This window comes from Arachis hypogaea, chromosome 5, assembly GCF_003086295.3.
Source record: "Arachis hypogaea cultivar Tifrunner chromosome 5, arahy.Tifrunner.gnm2.J5K5, whole genome shotgun sequence".
Classification (NCBI taxonomy): Eukaryota; Viridiplantae; Streptophyta; class Magnoliopsida; order Fabales; family Fabaceae; genus Arachis; species Arachis hypogaea.
In genome coordinates, this window is record NC_092040.1 from 41438222 (window position 1) to 41456905 (window position 18684).

At 29.9% G+C, this 18684-nt stretch overlaps 1 protein-coding gene across 1 annotated transcript; it reads left to right on the forward strand.

Annotated features, from left to right (window-relative positions):
• Positions 1 to 1551: 1551 nt before the first annotated feature.
• Positions 1552 to 15011, forward strand: LOC112803508 (protein FAR1-RELATED SEQUENCE 5-like). Its single transcript, XM_025846998.1, has 4 exons — positions 1552 to 1894; positions 13256 to 13326; positions 13423 to 14093; positions 14150 to 15011. The coding sequence occupies exons 1-4, from the start codon at positions 1552 to 1554 to the stop codon at positions 15009 to 15011; spliced, it is 1947 nt and encodes a 648-aa protein (XP_025702783.1).
• Positions 15012 to 18684: the final 3673 nt, after the last annotated feature.

Genomic DNA, 18684 nt, shown 5'->3' on the forward strand with positions numbered 1-18684 from the left:
GATCAGTGGTAAGTGACTTTTTCGCTCTCCTAGTCTGTCTAGGACACAAGCTCGTAACATATCTTCCAACAACTGAATGGTCCTCTTCATTTGTCCATCTGTTTGCGGGTGGTATGACGTGCTTAAGCACAATTTTGTCCCGAACGCCTTCTGCAATGCGTTCCAAAACCTGGAGGTAAATCCGGGGTCTCTGTTCGAGACTATGGTTGATGGTACCCCGTGTAACCCCAGGATCTCTTTGATATATAGCGTGGCTAGTCTTTCTAACGAGTCGATCGCCTTGATTGGTAGAAAATGGGCAGTCTTGGTAAGCCGGTCCACAATGACCCATATGGCGTCACGTCCTGCTTGAGTACGAGGTAGTCCCATGACGAAATCTATCGATATGTTCTCCCACTTCCATTCTGGGATGCCAAGAGGTTGCAATACCCCCGATGGTTTTTGATGCTCGATTTTTACCTTCTGATAAACCAGACATTTATTCACGACTGTAGCCAAATCCTTTTTCATCCCTGGCCACCAGAACATCTTCTTCAAATCATGATACATCTTTGTCATGCCTGGGTGAATGGTAAAGTCTCCTTTATGGGCTTCTTCCGCAATCTTGTTTTGAAGATCGCCTTCTCTTGGGACACAGATTTGACCTTGGTATCTCCATACCTTGTCCTCTCCTTTGGTGAAACCTTTCAATTTTCTTTCCTTGACAAGGCGCATGATTTCTTGAAAGTCGGGGTCGGAGCTCTGTGCCTTAGTTATTTGTTCCTTGAATTGACTTGTCACTGTTAGGTGGCTCAAACGTATGCTTTCTGGAGCGAGGGTGACTTGTAAGTTCATGTATCTGAAATTCTTTATCAACTTTGCCTCTTTTATCATCAGCCATGATGCCTTGAGTACCTTCCAACTTGGAGCGTCAGCCACCAAGTTAGCCTTCCCCGGGTGGTAGTTTAGAACAAAGTCGTAATCTTTAAGAAACTCCATCCACCTCCCTTGTCGCATGTTGAGTTCCTTCTAGTCGAACAGGTACTTTAAGTTCTTATGATCGGAGAATACTTGAAACCCAACTCCGTACAAATGGTGTCTCCATGTCTTCAGTGCAAATACTATTGCGGCTAGTTCAAGATCGTGAATTGGATAGTTGGCTTCGTGGGTCTTTAGTTGCCTTGACGCATATGCCACTACCTTCTTGCATTGCATTAGTACGCAACCCAAAAGACATTACTGTAAACTTCGTTCGAAAAGCCATCTTCGGAATGTCTTCTTCTTTTACCCTTATTTGATGATACCCTGATCTCAGGTCAATTTTTTGAAAATGCCGTTGCATCTTGTAGTTGGTCCATTAAGTCATCTATTCTTGGGAGGGGATACTTGTTCTTCACCGTGATTTTGTTGAGTTGTCTATAGTCTACGCAGAGACGCATACTGCCATCATTTTTGAACAATACTGGAGCTCCTCAGGGAGAGACGCTTGGTCTGATGAATCCCTTTTGCAGCAGTTCTTCTAGTTGGTTCTTTAGTTCAGTGAGCTCCAACGGAGCCATCCGGTAAGGGGCTATGGAGATTGGCCCTATTCCAGGCACCAATTCTTTGGAGAACTCAACTTCTCGTGTTGGGGAAAAGAGGGTATATCTTCAGAAAAGATATCTGAAAAGTCTCGTACTACTGGTATCTCACACAACTCCTGATTGGGATCTTCTTTTACCGAATTTAGCAAGGCACATTCTTGTCTCGTACTTGTACCTTTGGAGGATCTTGGAAGGTCATTTATCACTTGTGTCATGTATGGATGGAGAAAGAAAGATGACTTTTCTCTCTAACAAGACTCGGTTTTTGTTGAGCCAATCCATTCCTAGGATGATGTCTAGTCCTACTAAAGGAGGCACACTAGGTCAGCAAGGTATGACCTATCTGAAATGAGGATGCAAGTCCCCTGACAAACCTGTCGAGTTTTAACACTCTTACCGGCTGGGGTAGTCACCAGTAGGACATATGGTAGTTTGGTCATGGGTAAACTGATTCTACTAGTAGCAGAGAGAGATATAAATGGATGAGAAGCACCAGTATTGTAAAGAATAGTTAAAGGAACTCCATTAATTGTGCACTTACCCTTGATTCAATGTTCTGACTGGTGGGCTCCTTTGGCTTGCCATAGGTTTTCCTGTTCATGGGTAACTATAAGGAGAAGTTCTATCAGTCGTACCTTCTAAAACAGGATCTCTAGGATCGACTTTGCTCTGATACCAATAATGTAACATCCTAAGTTAATATTCTACCTTTAAAGGCCTTTAAGTAGGGTGTCACACTTAATATGAAAAAGCAAAGAACTAAATCGTTAGTTAAGAAAAGAAGGAAAACACGCGCGAAACCTTGGGTGGAAATAGAGTAGTACTAAAAGGATGAAATTGAACAAAACTCAAAGAGGTTCAAGAAAACATAAAAGAATTCCCATGAACACGGTTCTAAAGGAGATAGTGCTTAAAGGTAACTATGACGAAAAGGAAACTAACGCATCCTAACTAGTTTCATCGAAGAAACTTCCATCCTTGTGTCATGTCCTATCCTTGGCTCGGGTTGTCGGATTCCTCTTCCTCGGTTTCGGAATCAGACTCGAGGTGTACCACCTTAGATGACCGCTTCTTAGATGCTGAAGCATTCCTGTCTAGGAAGCTTACGACGGGCAGTTAGGGTTCTTCTTCCACGAACTCTCGATCTAAGTAGATAATTTGGAGCATGGTAGTAGTGGTCGCAACTACCCACGCGTGCTTCGAGGGGTCATACTCAGAAGTTACCTTCGGGGGACACTGCGTCGTCTCTATCCGCTGTGCCATGTTCCTCTGGAGACAGTATGGGAAAAGAAAGGGAGTGAGAACCTAACGTCTCAGTAGGAGTGCTATGCAACACCTCCATATCCATCTCCAGCCCACGTGCGGGATTTTTAAAAAGAGCGTATAACGTGGTATGTAATATGTATCTTTCTTGTAAAACATGTGTGCAAAAAGGAAAAAATAGAAGGATAACATCTTAAGTAACATCAACATAATCACAATTAAATCTAAAGAAAAAAAAACATAAACATCAAACTTTCATTCATGCTTTCTTAACTTTTAACTTTTATGGAAGGTATTGAGCTCAAACCGGTATAAATGAGAGTCCCCTTCCCTTACCGAAGGTTCTTATCTCGAGTGTCTTGGCGATCACCTTCCCTTACCGAAGGATCATCTCGATCGATCACCCTCCCTTACCGAGGAATCATCTCGATATCTTGTCTTTGGGGGTCACCTTCCCTTACCGAAGGATCACTCCCTCAGTTCAATTTACAATCAAGGTTATTTAGATATACACAAGAAAAGAGTTATATCAACAAAGATATCTTATTATATAAAATTGATGGGAGTTCCCTTCCCTTACCGAAGGTTCCCAAAGGTTTGCCGATCACCTTCCCTTACCGAAGGATCATCTCGATTCGATCACCTTCCCTTACCGAAGGATCATCTCGATTATCTTGTCTTTGGGGGTCACCTTCCCTTACCGAAGGATCATTCCCTCAGTTCAATTTACACTTAGGTTGTTTAAACATACACGAGAGAAAAATCATATAAGAAGAGATCATGGAAGAAAATGAACAATTGTGATAATAAAGGGATATATAAAAATCATGAGACTCTAGCATGTGTATAGATTTTCTAATTAAAAGATCTTGGTAATATAATAGCATGGATTGAAAGAGGTCATATCAAAGTGCAGAAAATAGGGCATTTTAAATAATTGCACAAAATATTAAAGAAATTATGTATTCTCGATCCTAAAGGAGTAATATAATGGTGCAACGATCATATAATAAGAATAGAGTATATTATATATTTGAATAAAACATTTAAGAAAGCATGTACTCTTGACTTTGAAGGAGTAATAATAATGATATGCACATAATAGAATAGGGTATATTAAATATTTGAATAAAATATTTAAGAAAGCATGTACTCTTGACTTTAAAGGAGTAATAATGACATAATGATATGCACATAGTAGAATAGGGTATATTAGATGTTTGAATAAAATATTTAAGAAAGCATGTACTCTTGGCTTTAAAGGAGTAATAATGACATAATAATATAACAGGTCACATAGATGCACATAATAGAATAGGGTATATTAAATTTTTGAATAAAATACTTAAGAAAGCATGTACTCTTAACTTTAAAGGAGTAATAATAACATAATGATATGCACAAAATATTTGAATAAAATAATATAAATAGTAATATAATAATGTAAGAGATCACACATATGCATATAATAGAATATGGTATATTGAACAAGACAGTATAAGAAGGCATATACTCTCGGCCCTAAGGGAATATTAATATAATAATATAGGAGATTGAATAAGCATTATAAGAAGGCATGTACTCTCGATCTAAGGAAATATTAACAATATAATCATATGAAAGAGCACAAAATGAGTATAGTGAATAATTGAATGAACATCACAAGGAGACATATACTAACGATTCAAGAAGACATGAATGACATGGTGGACAGACATGATCAACATGAATAAAGGATGAGTGAAAGATAATTAATGTCATGATAACATTTGTGAATGGAAGAAAATAAAAATGGAACATAACACATGCCAAACATTTTAAAAAAACATAATTCCCTACACTTTTTCTAACGCTTTCTTGTTGCCTATGAGCTTGCCTCTTATGTTCCTTGTGTTTGCACACATAATATATTTTTGTAGAGAGAGAAGGGAGAGGATTAGTGTTTGAGAGAAGTGATTTTCTACCTATAGATGCACCCCTATTTATATACATTTGGTGATAGGGTGGTTGGGATAATTTTAAATTCAAACGGAAGGCGGTTACTAGATTCCTATCCATAAATTCAAAATTCTAAACCCAACTCTCAACTGACTTTCGAATTTCGAATTTAATTTTTGTTTCTAGAAGGGGTGGTTGTTACACAAGTTAGCTAAATTATTTTTTAATTTAATATATTTGATTCATTCAATTGTATTAATTATAACTAATTAATTATATTTAATTTGATTTTATTAAAATAAATAATATTCTATCATTTAATATTTTATTTGATTCATTAAATTACATCAATCATAACTAATCAAATATTTAATTTAATTAGAATAGATATTAAATTATTTAAAATTTTGTTTGATTCATTAAACTATTTAATATTAAATGATTTAATAAATAATATATAAGACAATGAAATAAATGAATTTCTTTAATTTAATTTATTATCTTATATATATATATATATATAATAAAACGAGTATTAATTAATTGATACTTAAATAAAATGAATATTAATTATTGAGAAGGTAACGAGTTTATACTATGTATTAATTAATTAATATTTAAATAAATTATTTAAATTGATCACATATATTTTTTAATTGCTCTCTTTAGTACAGTCCAGTAAATAAAACGGGTATTAATCATTGTAGTGAATGAATATTTATTATTTTTAAATGAATTCATTTAAAAATATTGAAGGATTCTAATTCTATATGCCATGATTTTATTTTGTTATTAATGTATATATACTCCTATATTATATATTCTATGATTTCTATATTATCAGATAATATTTTTAAATTTTTTTTAGTTTAATTTATTATTTTTAGTCATAAGAATTTATTGTTTTTAGTCATCATTTTTAGACATCAATTCAATTTTTTTAATTTAATAGTTCAACAATATATTTTAATTATATATAATTAGAATGTGCTTTCTATCCCTTTTTTCTCTTTATTTTGTGCTTCGGGTGTAATGTTTGTATTTTTTTATTTTTTCTATCTTAATTTTGCTATTTTTTTATAATTTTGTTTTATATCAATTATTTTTTTATGTATTTTGATTAATATAATTATTTTATTTAAAGACATTTTAAATTTTGTATATCTTTTTATAAAAGTTGATTAATAGGTTCTTCTTCAAAATTTTTTTCTTAAAATTTGTTTAATGAGATCGTATTTTAATTTTTTTTCTTTTATCTTTTATATTCATTGATTATATTAATCTTCTATTGCAATACATTTTTTATTTATTCCACACATTATCTTTTTTTACTTCTTTTAATTGTTCTCTTTATTTTATTTTAAATTTTTTATTTTATTTTAACTCCTCATATATAAATTTATTATAATTCATCACATGCATGTTCTTTTTGAACTTAAGTAATTTTTTTAAGTCATATTTTACCATTGATGCTCTATGTTGTTTAGTGTGTTTGTTTTTAATTTTTTAGTTATCTGTAAATATATTTATAAAAAATATGATTTTATTTTGTCCAGTATTTACTATCGCGTTTAGTAGATAAATAACAAATTTTTTATTTATTAATTGAGTTTGAAGATTTTATTTCTACTTTTATGCATTTGTTTATATTGTATGATTTGTATTTGTGTTAGTGACATTACGGTTCATACATTTTAATATTTGGTAACAAATCTTATAAATTATTTTTACAAGTTATAATTTATTTTAGTTTTATCTAGATATTCAATTTTTAATAATAATTTTTATTTATTTATAAATATATTATTTCCTATTTACTAAGTGGCTAGAGTAGTTTCACGTCACGAACCAACAAATGCTAGCAATTGAAATGATAAAAAAGACTAGCCAAATGAATATTCGCCGGATTACTTGCAATTTGGGACTAAATGGGGATCAGTGAAATTTTTACGGGTAAAGACCTGTCCACATAAAATAGACTAGGATGGGAACATGGGTCCCCTACCCTCTTCAAGGGACCTGTAAATTCACGTAAATATAAAATTACTGATTTATCCTTTTATATATATATATATATTTTAAATTTGGCAATCTTAATTCCTGTCTCCAATTTAAACTCTTTTTTCTCTTTCTAAACTCATCCTTAGTCTTGATTTTGTATCTACTCTTTCTTTAACTCACTTTATCTACCTCTTAAGTTCATCATTATGTTGCTCAGTCTCGCCCTAAAATATTATATTATGTTATTATGTTGGAAGATATTTTTAATTTTTTTAAATGTTATTTTTTATTATAAATATATTATGAGTTGTGTTGAATTATATTCAATTGATTATTTTATGATTATTATATTATAGTTTTTTTTTGTATTTTCTCAAAGAATATTCATAAATAATTGTGGGTATTTGTATTGAGTTTCAAGATAATGAACCTAATTCGGATTTAGGATCCTAACAATAGACCTAGGTTGATCTTACTCACTTGAGTTAATATTTTGAGTTATTACTGTAATAAATATTATACTATTAAATATGATTATATTTAGTATATACAAAAGTTAGGTATACTTACAATAGATTTTATAATCAAACTAAAAAAATTTTAATTATCTTTTTTTTTAATTTTAAATATTATTTACTATCTTAATGAAAAAGTGAATAATAATAATCACTCACATAATTAAAATAGATCATCCTAATATATATATGACACTACATATATCAAGGATTATTATATGTGATAAATTATTTCTTTATTTTTCTAAAGATAGTTTATATGTAAATTAACTAATCTTTATAACATATGATTTATTGCATAATTTTTCTCCTCTTAATATGGATAAATTGATGAATTTAATATATAAAATATAATTTATATTATTTAACATACGAAACAAGTAACTTAAACTATTATCTAAGACAATAAATATAATACTACAAATACCTACATATTTATTAGTATTAAAAAATATACAAATAATATCAACATGATTTTTTTTTTGTAGAAAAACAATAATAAAGATTATTAATAAAGTTAATTACATTATAAAAAATTATGAATAATTTTTTAAATAATAATAAGAAATAAGATTACTATTTTCACATACTACAAAGTTTATAAAAAAAATTAGACAATAAATCAATTCTCAATAAATTATACATTAGCTCTGTTAAAAAAATTAAAGTATATGTTATATATTATTATTTGTGTACTAATATATATATATATATATATATATATATTATCGATTATTAAGTTATACTTAATTTCTAACTCAATTTTGGTAATTAAAATTTAAATGATTAAAATTATTAAATGCTGAATATTTTGCAGCTAACTAATTTTGTTTCTGTTATTAAAATTTTAAAAAAGGTGAGTTGTTAATCAATTCTGAATTCAAATTTAAATTTAAATTTGTGTAAGAAAATATTTTAAATTTTTTTTCACTAACCAGAATTAATTTTGAAATAAAAAATTATTTTGTACATCATATTATAAGATAGTGTAGTCATTCATTTTTTCATTAATGGTAATTATTGTCAAATAAAATGATATAAAAATAGAAAAAAATATATTTACCAATCTAGGAATAATAATTCATTTTTCAATAGAATAAATTATATATTGAATAACAAGTTATTATAGCTTCTTTTTACACAAACTAATATACTGAACGACAGTGTTTTGGAAATATTACCAAGAAATATTAATCAATTTAATAGCTTTTGTAATGACATAAGTTTATAAGTTTAGAAGCTTAAAATCATGTCATAAAATATAAAATTTTAACTGGTAACAACGTTGATCATATTGTTTGACTTCCTAAATGAATATAATACTAGTAAATAAAACTGTCAGAGTTAAATTTTAACAAAGACAAATCTCCATAAGTATTGCTATTATCAATGAGAATTGTTCTACTTTCAAAACAAATAATATTTTCTTTCACTGTATTTTTCAACTCGGCAGGTCGAGAACTAATCCTCAATGGATTGAAGCTCCATTTATTAAGGTTCTGCCGCTAGCCAATGAGTTGTTACATATACAAGACGGGGTTTAAAATTCTAATACTTACTTAGGTAGACGGATGAGATCAGATGACCACTCAACCAATCTAAATCAATTAAGACAAATACTAATAATTTTTAATATTAAAAATAATTAAATTTTGATTTTAATTATAAAATATTTATAGTAATAATTATTATATATATTTTTTATTTAATCTCTTTTAATAAAAAAATTTATATATTTTTATTAATTATCCTGTACAGTGTACGAGAATCTACACTAGTTTCAATCTAAAACTCGATGTAACTCAACTAACACATATTTAACACTAGCACAAAAGAAAAATACCCTTAATAATTAGTCCAGTACTCATTTATTATATTCTATTATATCTTACTAATTTTACACTAAAAATGTGCCATATGTTATTTTTTTCATTTGTAATTGAAATTAAATATTTTTCTCAAAAATTAAAGAGTTCTCTCCTCATTTCTTTTCCTTTCTGTATCTCTGTCATTCTTCCACCTACTCTATTTCTTTTATATATCATTATCAATGATTAATCACAAATTTGACAATTAAGATATATAACATAACATTCTCTAATTACAATTAAAATTAAAATTAAAATTAAAATACAGTTATATTATTATATTACTAATTTAACAACCAAAATATATCATAAGACATTCTCTCATTAAAATTGAAATGAAATAATTTTTTTTCCAAAATTAATAAACTTTCTTTCTCTATACTCTTATTTATCTTTCTCCCCTTCTCTTCTTTCTGTCATTTTCACTTTATATATAACATATAATTTATATTTTATATTTTATATTACTAATTTGACAAATCAAAATGTGTTACGAAATATTATTTTATTATAATTAAAATAAAATATTTTCTTCCAAAATTAACAAACTCCCTCTCTCTCTTTTTTTAAATGTTTTTCTCTCTTTTTTTCTCTCATTCTCTATCTCTCTTTACCTTTCTATTTCTAAAGAAAAATTATAAAATAATATAATTTAAATAAATTTATAAAATTATAAAAAATACATTAAATTTATAGTTAAATATAATTAAAAAATAATCTCATAATATTATTTACATTAAAAAATATGTTATTATATTTTTTTTAATTTTTTAATTTAGCTTCAAATTTTTGCTGTTTATCTTTTTAATCTATATTTTCATTTCTCTTTCTTCAAATATTTACTACATCTAATTTGTTGGAGAATACTAATATTATAATTAATAATTCAAATCAAGATTTAATTATTTCAAAAAAAATTAATTTTGAGTTAATTTTATAACTATAAATATAAATTTTTTATAGTAATATCTAATTATATTTATTTATATATATACAAAAAATATTATTTTTAAATAACAAGCATAAGAATTAATTATTTTTATTTATACAACAAATTTAATATCTAATTAAATGCAAACGTATACATACTAAATTCTTTCAAGTTTTAGATAATAAATGTTAAATTAATGATTAATAAAAAATTTAACTCTTTCACATGAAAATAATAATTAAAAAACTTATTATTTGATATTTTTTATGGAGATCTTGATTTTCTTAGTCAACAGAAATTTTTGTCTCCTATAATATTTAAAAAAAAATAATATAATTCTATAAATTTTTATGATAACAAAATAAAATCGACATAATTTTAAAAAATTTATATTCTCGTAATATTATTGACAAAAACACTGGTTATAACAAAAAAAATGAGTATTTAAGTTCTTTTTCACTTGGCTCTTGTTAAAAAAATTTTAATAAAAAACTAAACAATAAATGAATCTGCCAGTATAATCTATTGAACTGACACTAATTAGGTCGGATAAAATTAAAGACATCTACTTAAATAAAAATATTAAAAATATTTTTTGACTAAGAGTCTCGTGTTAAAAATATGTTTTGTTTATTTAGCTATATTTAAAAAAAATATAATATATCAAAATTAAATTCTACAATTTATCATCTAATAATAAAAAAAAATATTTTTATATAAAGACAATTGTAAAATTTTTATGTTATTATCCACCAAAATTAAGAATAATGTTACACATTTAAGTCTTTTTATGAATCAAGTCTAATCAAATTAAATAATAAGACTTGACACCGGATTCGATGGTCCCAGAACGTTTGGACCATTAAATGGTCCCATAACAAAACATGTTTTTAAAGTCTTTTTAACAACTGCTACATAGTCCTTTAACTAATTTTAATTACAAATTAACCCCATATATTTTATTTAATTATAAAAATAGTTTTTTATTTTATAAATTATTATTTTATCAATCATCTATTATGTTTATTAACAATAAAAAATAAAAAACAATAACGAATTAGATCTTCCATTGATCGTAATAAACCTCTTGGCCATTCCAATGGATTAAAAGTTTATATTTGATCCGTGACGTTCGTGATCAACAATAAAATCGTGTTTCCTTGAAAATCAATCGATTGGATTACTGTTTATCACAAAACAATCGATTGAAAATTGCAAGGCAGCATAGTTTTTGCATAAATCAATCGATTGGTTATATGACCCAATTGATTAAACGATGAATAAAAAGTGGATTTTTGTAATTCAATCGATTGTTTATACTCACCTATCGATTGAATGCTTGAAAACAACTTGAGGTCTCACCAAAACAATCGATTGGTTGTGTATGTGAATTCCAATTCAATCGATTGGCATGAGAATTCAATCGATTGGAAAGCGTGTACTACGCCTATTTCAATCTTGTTATCGTTTTTAGAAATTATCTTGTTATTCATCTACTTATCTTTAAAATTCTATCTTCCATTTTTAAGATTTTATTTTGATTTAGATGCTCTAATCTTATCTTTTCCTTAATATTAACATTATAAATTGGTGAATAATCCATCACCAATTATTCAATCCCACCATTGAAATCGTGTATCATTCTCTTTGATTATAAAAAATTTCATTGTTTTTCTTTCGAACATCTATCTACTCAATATCCAATTTTTTTTCATGTTTTATCCGTCTATTTAATATCCAATATTATTCTCGGCATTCCTTGGGGATTCTTTATTTGTACTGAGCTAACTATTGTCCAAAGTCGAATTTCTTTGGTTAATAAAATCCAAAGGGTTTATCGATCCCAAGGAGTGCATATACATAATAGACATAAAGATTTTGGTTATAGTTTTCCTTGCGATGGTCCGGGACGAGGTGGTACTTGTGATATTTCGGCTTGGGACGCATTTTATTTGGCAGTTTTCTGGATGTTAAATACGATTGGCTGGGTTACTTTATTCATCGTTAATTGACAATCATCGTTGCAGCAATCAGCAAAGGTCTAATCAATTTTTTTCATTGTAGTGTTCAGAAAACAATCCATAGTTTTGATTACAAAATCGAGGTCAGTGAACAGAATATCTAATTTTGCAATTATTCGTTTCGATACTTTATTTGTGAAATTGATTGTGTAATGAAAAAATATTTTTTTTTATCTTTTATTAATTCACAGACATTGAGAAATACTAAAAAGTAAATAGATGTTATTATTTTTTGTTATAATTAGCTAGCAATCAGGGACGAACCTAAAGGGGGCGAGTAGTGGCCTGGACCCCCCAAAATTTTAAGAAACTATACTTATATATAAGATTTGTGTTTAAAAAATAAAAAAATATTATGTAATTTAATAGTCTTATGTGTATTATTTTTCACTATGTAATAGATATATGTCTTAATTGTTTAATTCACTAATATTTTTACCCAACTAATTTAATATCATACCCTCAAGTCTTTGTACCTTTCAAATTAGTTTTTATTTAATAATTTCTATATCTATTTTCTTAAAAAATAATTTGTTTTTTATATTAATATATTTAACATTCATATTTTTATATTAATAATAACTTAAGTAGTTATGTTTTGGTAATCATATTATGTACTGTAAAAATTATTTTCTTGTAAAAAATATTAGTTCTTCTTCTAAATTTATGTTGGTAAAAGAAAAATTTTATAAAGATATCGTATATCTTGTATTCTATAAGGATACTGTGTCTTTCAAATAATTAATAATTTATAATTTATTTTCAAATTTTTTAAAACTTTTGAAAGAATGAATTTTAATAATAAGATATGGGATAATTTTTAGCAAATCTCGTTATAAATTATGGGTGTTTTATAAATTTATAATATACAATTGATATTGTTATATTTTATTTATGTAATTATCATATTAAAATAAAATTGTGGAAAAAAATTATAATTATATGTATCTTAATAAATATGTTAAAAAACTAACTCCAATAACTATATGTTAAGTATTTTTATAGATTAAAAAAAATTATATAAAAATTGGCACCTCCATATTAAAATCTCTGGATCCATCCCTGCTAGCAATATTAGAATCTATCTATTTTATGTAATGTTATAAGACGGAGTGTACTGAATTATTTTTTTCATTGGACATTTTTAAGATGTCAGGTATATTTACGGACACTGAGATGAATGAGCAATACCAGGAGGACGATGACTTTAACCAACAAGAAGAGCTAGTAAGTGACCAAGATATGATGGATGAACAGAATAAATTCGAACAAGATTTCAGAGATGAATTTACTGAGGGAGCGTAATTTTTTGAATCTGATCAGTTAGAAGATATCCTTGAAGCTGTTTATGCGGTTGACTCCGTGCAAGACATTACAACTTTTAAATTTAGTAAAAATTTTGCGGAGGAAATTGGCAAATATCACTTTTCTACTTTGCAGCTTGCATTTGATTTTTATCTGAAGTACTCAAAGTCAAAGGACTTTAGTGCAAGGAAGAGCAAGACCTTCAAGAATAGTATTGGCGAGATTTACAAACAAAAGTTTGTATGTCATAGGCAAGGATTCAGGGAGGAGAAATATTACACGATGGAAAAAAGAAAGAAGGAGCCTAGATTGGAAACAAGAACTGGATGTGAAGCTCGAATGGATGTTAAATTTGTACCAAAAACTGGAAGGTGGCATATTTTTTATTTCTTTGACGAACACAACCATGATCTATTGGATACACAATTCAGTGCTTTGTTGCCTGCCCACAGAAAAATGTCAGAGGCAGATATTATGCAAATGATGAACATGCTAAAGTCAGGGATTAGCACTTCACAGATATTTGGTCTTCTAGCTAGTCAAGCAGGCGGGTATGAATTTGTTGGCTATGGTCCCAAATATATGTACAATGAGATTGCTCGGCAAAGGCGTCAAATTTTTGGTGATGCAGCACGAGTGTTGAAGAAGTTGGAGGCTATGCGGTTGAAGGACCACAATTATATTTCAAGGTATGTCATGATTCAAGAGGTTTGTTACGTAACTTGTTCTGGTCTGATGGGATTAGCCAACTAGACTACCGACTCTTTAGGGATGTTATTGCTTTTGATGCTATGTACAAGAAGAACAAGTATAGTTGTCCATTAGTCATATTCAGCGGGGTTAACCACCACAACCAGACAATTATTTTTGCTGCTGCGTTAATTGTGGACGAAACTACTTATACATATATTTGGCTCCTGCATCAGCTCATGTTTGCAATGAAGGGCAAGACCCCGACCTCAATAATAACTGATGGGGCCATGGCGATTAGGAATGCAGTAAGAGATGTATTTCCCGAAGTCAGACATAGATTATGCGCTTGGCACCTTATTCGAATTGCAACTAGCAATGTTGGAAAACCATCGTTTACATCTAAATTCAGAAAAATCATGTTGGGAGACTATGAGATTCCCGTGTTTAAGCGTAAGTGGGTTCAGCTTATTAAAGAATTTGGCCTTGAGGATAAGCCGTGGGTGATCAACATGTACAAAGAGAAGCATATGTGGGCTACTGCATATATAAGAGGAAATTTCTTTGCTGGCTTTAGAACTACCTCAAGATGTGAAGGTTTACACTCAGTTATGGCAAGATATGTGGGATCGCGGTATGATTTGACAAGTTTTGTAGAGCATTTTCAAAGGTGTGTTGCACATTTGCGCTTTAAAGAATTTAATGCTGATTATGAATCTACACGTGGGGTGCCCGTCATGCAGACTTGTATAGAGCTGCTAGAGAGATATGCTGCTGAGTTATACACTCATGAGATATTTCTTTTCTTTCGGCCATTTCTCTCTAGAGTTGGACCAATGCGGGTGCTAAACATAGAGAATAACGATGATTGCATAAAGTATATTATGTGTAAGCATGGGAGGCCTGATTTTATGTGAACCGTTGATTTTCGTCAAGAAGAAATGATCTTCATGTGTACCTGTTTAAGAATGGAGTCATTTGGAATTCCCTGCGAACATATTGTGAAAGTTCTAGTTGACAGAGACATTTGTGAGATTCCCCAGTCATTGGTATTGGATAGATGGACAAAAAAGGTTAAATCAACACTCAATGATCCAAGTGGGTTCACCAGGGATGCTGTTGTTATTAGTCGTCAAAGTGCCTTGATAGAATTTTCTAAATAATTGGCTGTTGTTGCTGCTAAAGTACCAGAGAGATATGAAGAGACACGTGACCTAATTATGGGATTGTACTCATCTTACAAGGCTGCAGACGAAGGCACTAATCAACCTCAGTCAGGTGTAGCTAAAAGTAGCAATCCGTATGTGCATCAAAGCGGTGTAGGCTCAGGACAACCATCTAGGAAGAAGCGGCAACGTTGTAGTGTTTGTCAAATGGAAGGACATAAGAAGACAACATATCCTTGGCAAAAGGACATCGACAACAACGTTATTGAAAATGAAGCTAACAGTTCGGATGATGGCGACGTATATCCAGAACCGACGGCTGAGTTAGATAGTGATAATTAGCCACCTCCATATACTTAATATTTTTGCAGAATGAATCAGTTCCATATTTGTATTTATTTATTTTTTTGTACTATATTAATGAAATTATATATATTCTTCCAATAGTCGTGCGTATGCTTTTTAGATGAAATAAAGTTCAACTAAATATCGGTTTGCAAAAAAGGGTAAAAAAATCGGTCAAACCGGCAATGTAAACGGTCTGGTCCAGTATTTAAAATCGTCAGATTGAAAATCGTTAAAAACCGTTGAACCGACCGGTTTGACCGAACCGTGCTATACGACCGGTTCTTAAAAAGGACGCCGGTTTGATTAAAAACAACACCAAACGCGTAACACGTCAACCCACCTTCCCCTAACTCCCTCCCCACCTTCGTTCCTCATTCAGAATTAGAATAAAAAAAGCAAATCTTCAAAGTCTGTAAATTAGGGTTCTACCGGTAATGTTCGTTGTTATCAGCGCCTCCGCGGCCTCTTCCTTCTTTCTGACTAAAAGTAATTTAAATACGAAAAAAAAGTGTTATCACTTTAACTTTTTTTTTCACCATGTCTCTCATTGACTAGGGGTGCTCAAAACCGATCCAGACCAAACAAAACTGACTAATCAAACCGAAAAACCAAAAACCGAGTAAACCAAAAATGGAAAAAACCTAAAAAATTATGTTTTGCTGTTTTTTTGCGGTTCAGTTTGGTTTTCGGTTTTGCCACTAAAAACCTGAACCGAACCGAACCGGTCAAATAGAAAATCCAAAAAAACTATTAGAAAGTTTGGTCGAAAAACTGGATCGGACCTGTCGGTCGAACCGGTCTAACCGCAAACCGGAAGCTTAGGCGGTTCGATTTACTAGCAGAAACCGTTGTTCTAAAACCGACACAAACCGTTGAACCGACCAAAAACCGGCCAGTCAAACCGGACCGAAACCCGGTCGGTTTACTAGAAACGACGTCGTTTCCTGTGTTGAAAGGAAAAAAAGGGATTGCACGCATTTGGATCCTTTTTCCAACTCCTTCCTTACTCCTTAGTCATTAGCAAAATGCCCTAGCCTCCACCAATCTTGTCGCAGTCTGTCGGAGTGAGAGACTGCTGCTGCCACCTCCGTTGCACTCAAGAACTTCCATCTTTGTGCTATCGGCATTCGTTACTTCGCTTTCACCATCCCCTGTTCGCTCTCATCAGTCACCTTTTCGCTCTCCATCCCCTTTTCGCTCTCATCAGTCGCCTGTTCGCCGTCGTCCATTGTGCTCAACCACTCTCCATTGTCTATCGAAGGTCAATGCTCACTGCTGGTGCTTGTTCTTCCATGGTTAGCGATCGTCGTTTTTTAATACTCACTGTTGGTATTTTTTTCATTGATTGAGGATTATTGATTAAGTGATATGTTGCTGTTTTGTTTTTTTACTTTGTGCTTGAGTTAATTGGATGCTCTGTCAGTGCTTAGTGCTTGTTCTTAGTTGATTGGGTTTGCTCACTACTCTGGCTTGTTCTAGCCTATTCTTGATTAATTAACTCTGTTACTGGCTTATTGATTGATGCTAAATTGGTACTGATAAACTGTTACTGGCTTGTTCTTGGCTTTTTTGTCTGTTGTTAAGTTTCTTGATTTTGTGCTCATTAGCTCATTCAGTGCTTTTTTGTAGGTTAGTGAAAATGGAAGCTCTAACATTTTTGTCAAGCTCCCTCTGCCTCTAGTTTAACAATGTATATTTGTTGCTGATTGTTCTTCATTGTTTAATTTAATTCTTGTTGATTTACTGAAATTACTTCTGATTATAGTTCATTTATTTGTTGTTGATTTATTGAACTTGCTTTGATTGTTGTTCTTTTGTTGACTATTCATTATTCAATGTTCAGTGTTCAAGCTCAAAGGAAGTCCCTAACATATAAAGTTCTTGCCTAAGCCTCAGGTTTTGTTTTTTGTTCTGATTCTATTTTATTTAGTTTTGGTTCAGTCTTATTAATTCTAATTTGTAGTAACACTTGGTTGGCTTGTTCTTGATTCTATGGTTGAGTTGTTGATTTTGATTTTATTTTTTAATTTAGAACTTTTTGTTCTGTTTTGATTTAGGGTAATTTTGACTTAGAGTTGATTCTATACTTTTTGTTTACTTAATGATAATACAGAAAAAGAGAAGGTGAAAGAGGAAGAATTTTTAGAATTGGTGGACCACATGAATATTTTTTAAATTAGTTTGTTTGTATTTTTTATTCATTTTGGTTCTATTTCTGATTCAGTCCCTTTTTGCTTTTCTTATTGCTTCTTGATTTTTCTGAGTCAGGTTCATTATCTAATTTGAATTTGTGGTTTGGTGTTCTAATTTATGTTGTTATAATTTTTGGAAGACAAAGTTTTAAATCACCTAATATATATATACATCGTATAAAAGTAGTATATGATTGATAATAGTTGTTGCTTTCCACCACCCTTATTCTTATGGCTATGATTTAGTCAATTTTTTTACAGCTTAAGTTTTTCATACTATAATTCATATGTTCGTATTATGGCTTAATTTTATTAGGTAAGAATGGATAGAATTTTACATTTTCTAAATGATTGAAAAAACCGAATCGAATCGAACCAAATCGATTTTCTGCGACGTGTACGTATTCATGATCATTATTGCAAATTAAAAGCTTATTAATTGGGTTTTGAATTTTGACCTTCCATAAACATGCTTATTTAAAATATATATTATTAATCATGTTTGTATCTTTTGATTGAAGATAATTCATGAGCCACGAAGTATTCACAGACAAAATATAAATATATTGCAATTGCAATCTATTCCCACTCCTGGTCAATAGGTAGCATTGTTGAGTGAGCAATGGTATAAAAATGAAGACTTTGATGATTCGAAATAAATTACCTAAAAATAGATATTCTGACTTTTAAGAAAGTATATCTTTCCAAATGCAATATATAGTAATCATGATTTATTGTTTTTATGGTTACTGTTATTTAGATTTTTTTTCTATTAGCAATATATAAATTTAATTAAAATAAAGAGGTCAAATCTTGATAAAATGAAAACTACAAAATAGAATACAAACAAATAAAAAGATCTGGATTTTTTTTTACATAAATTA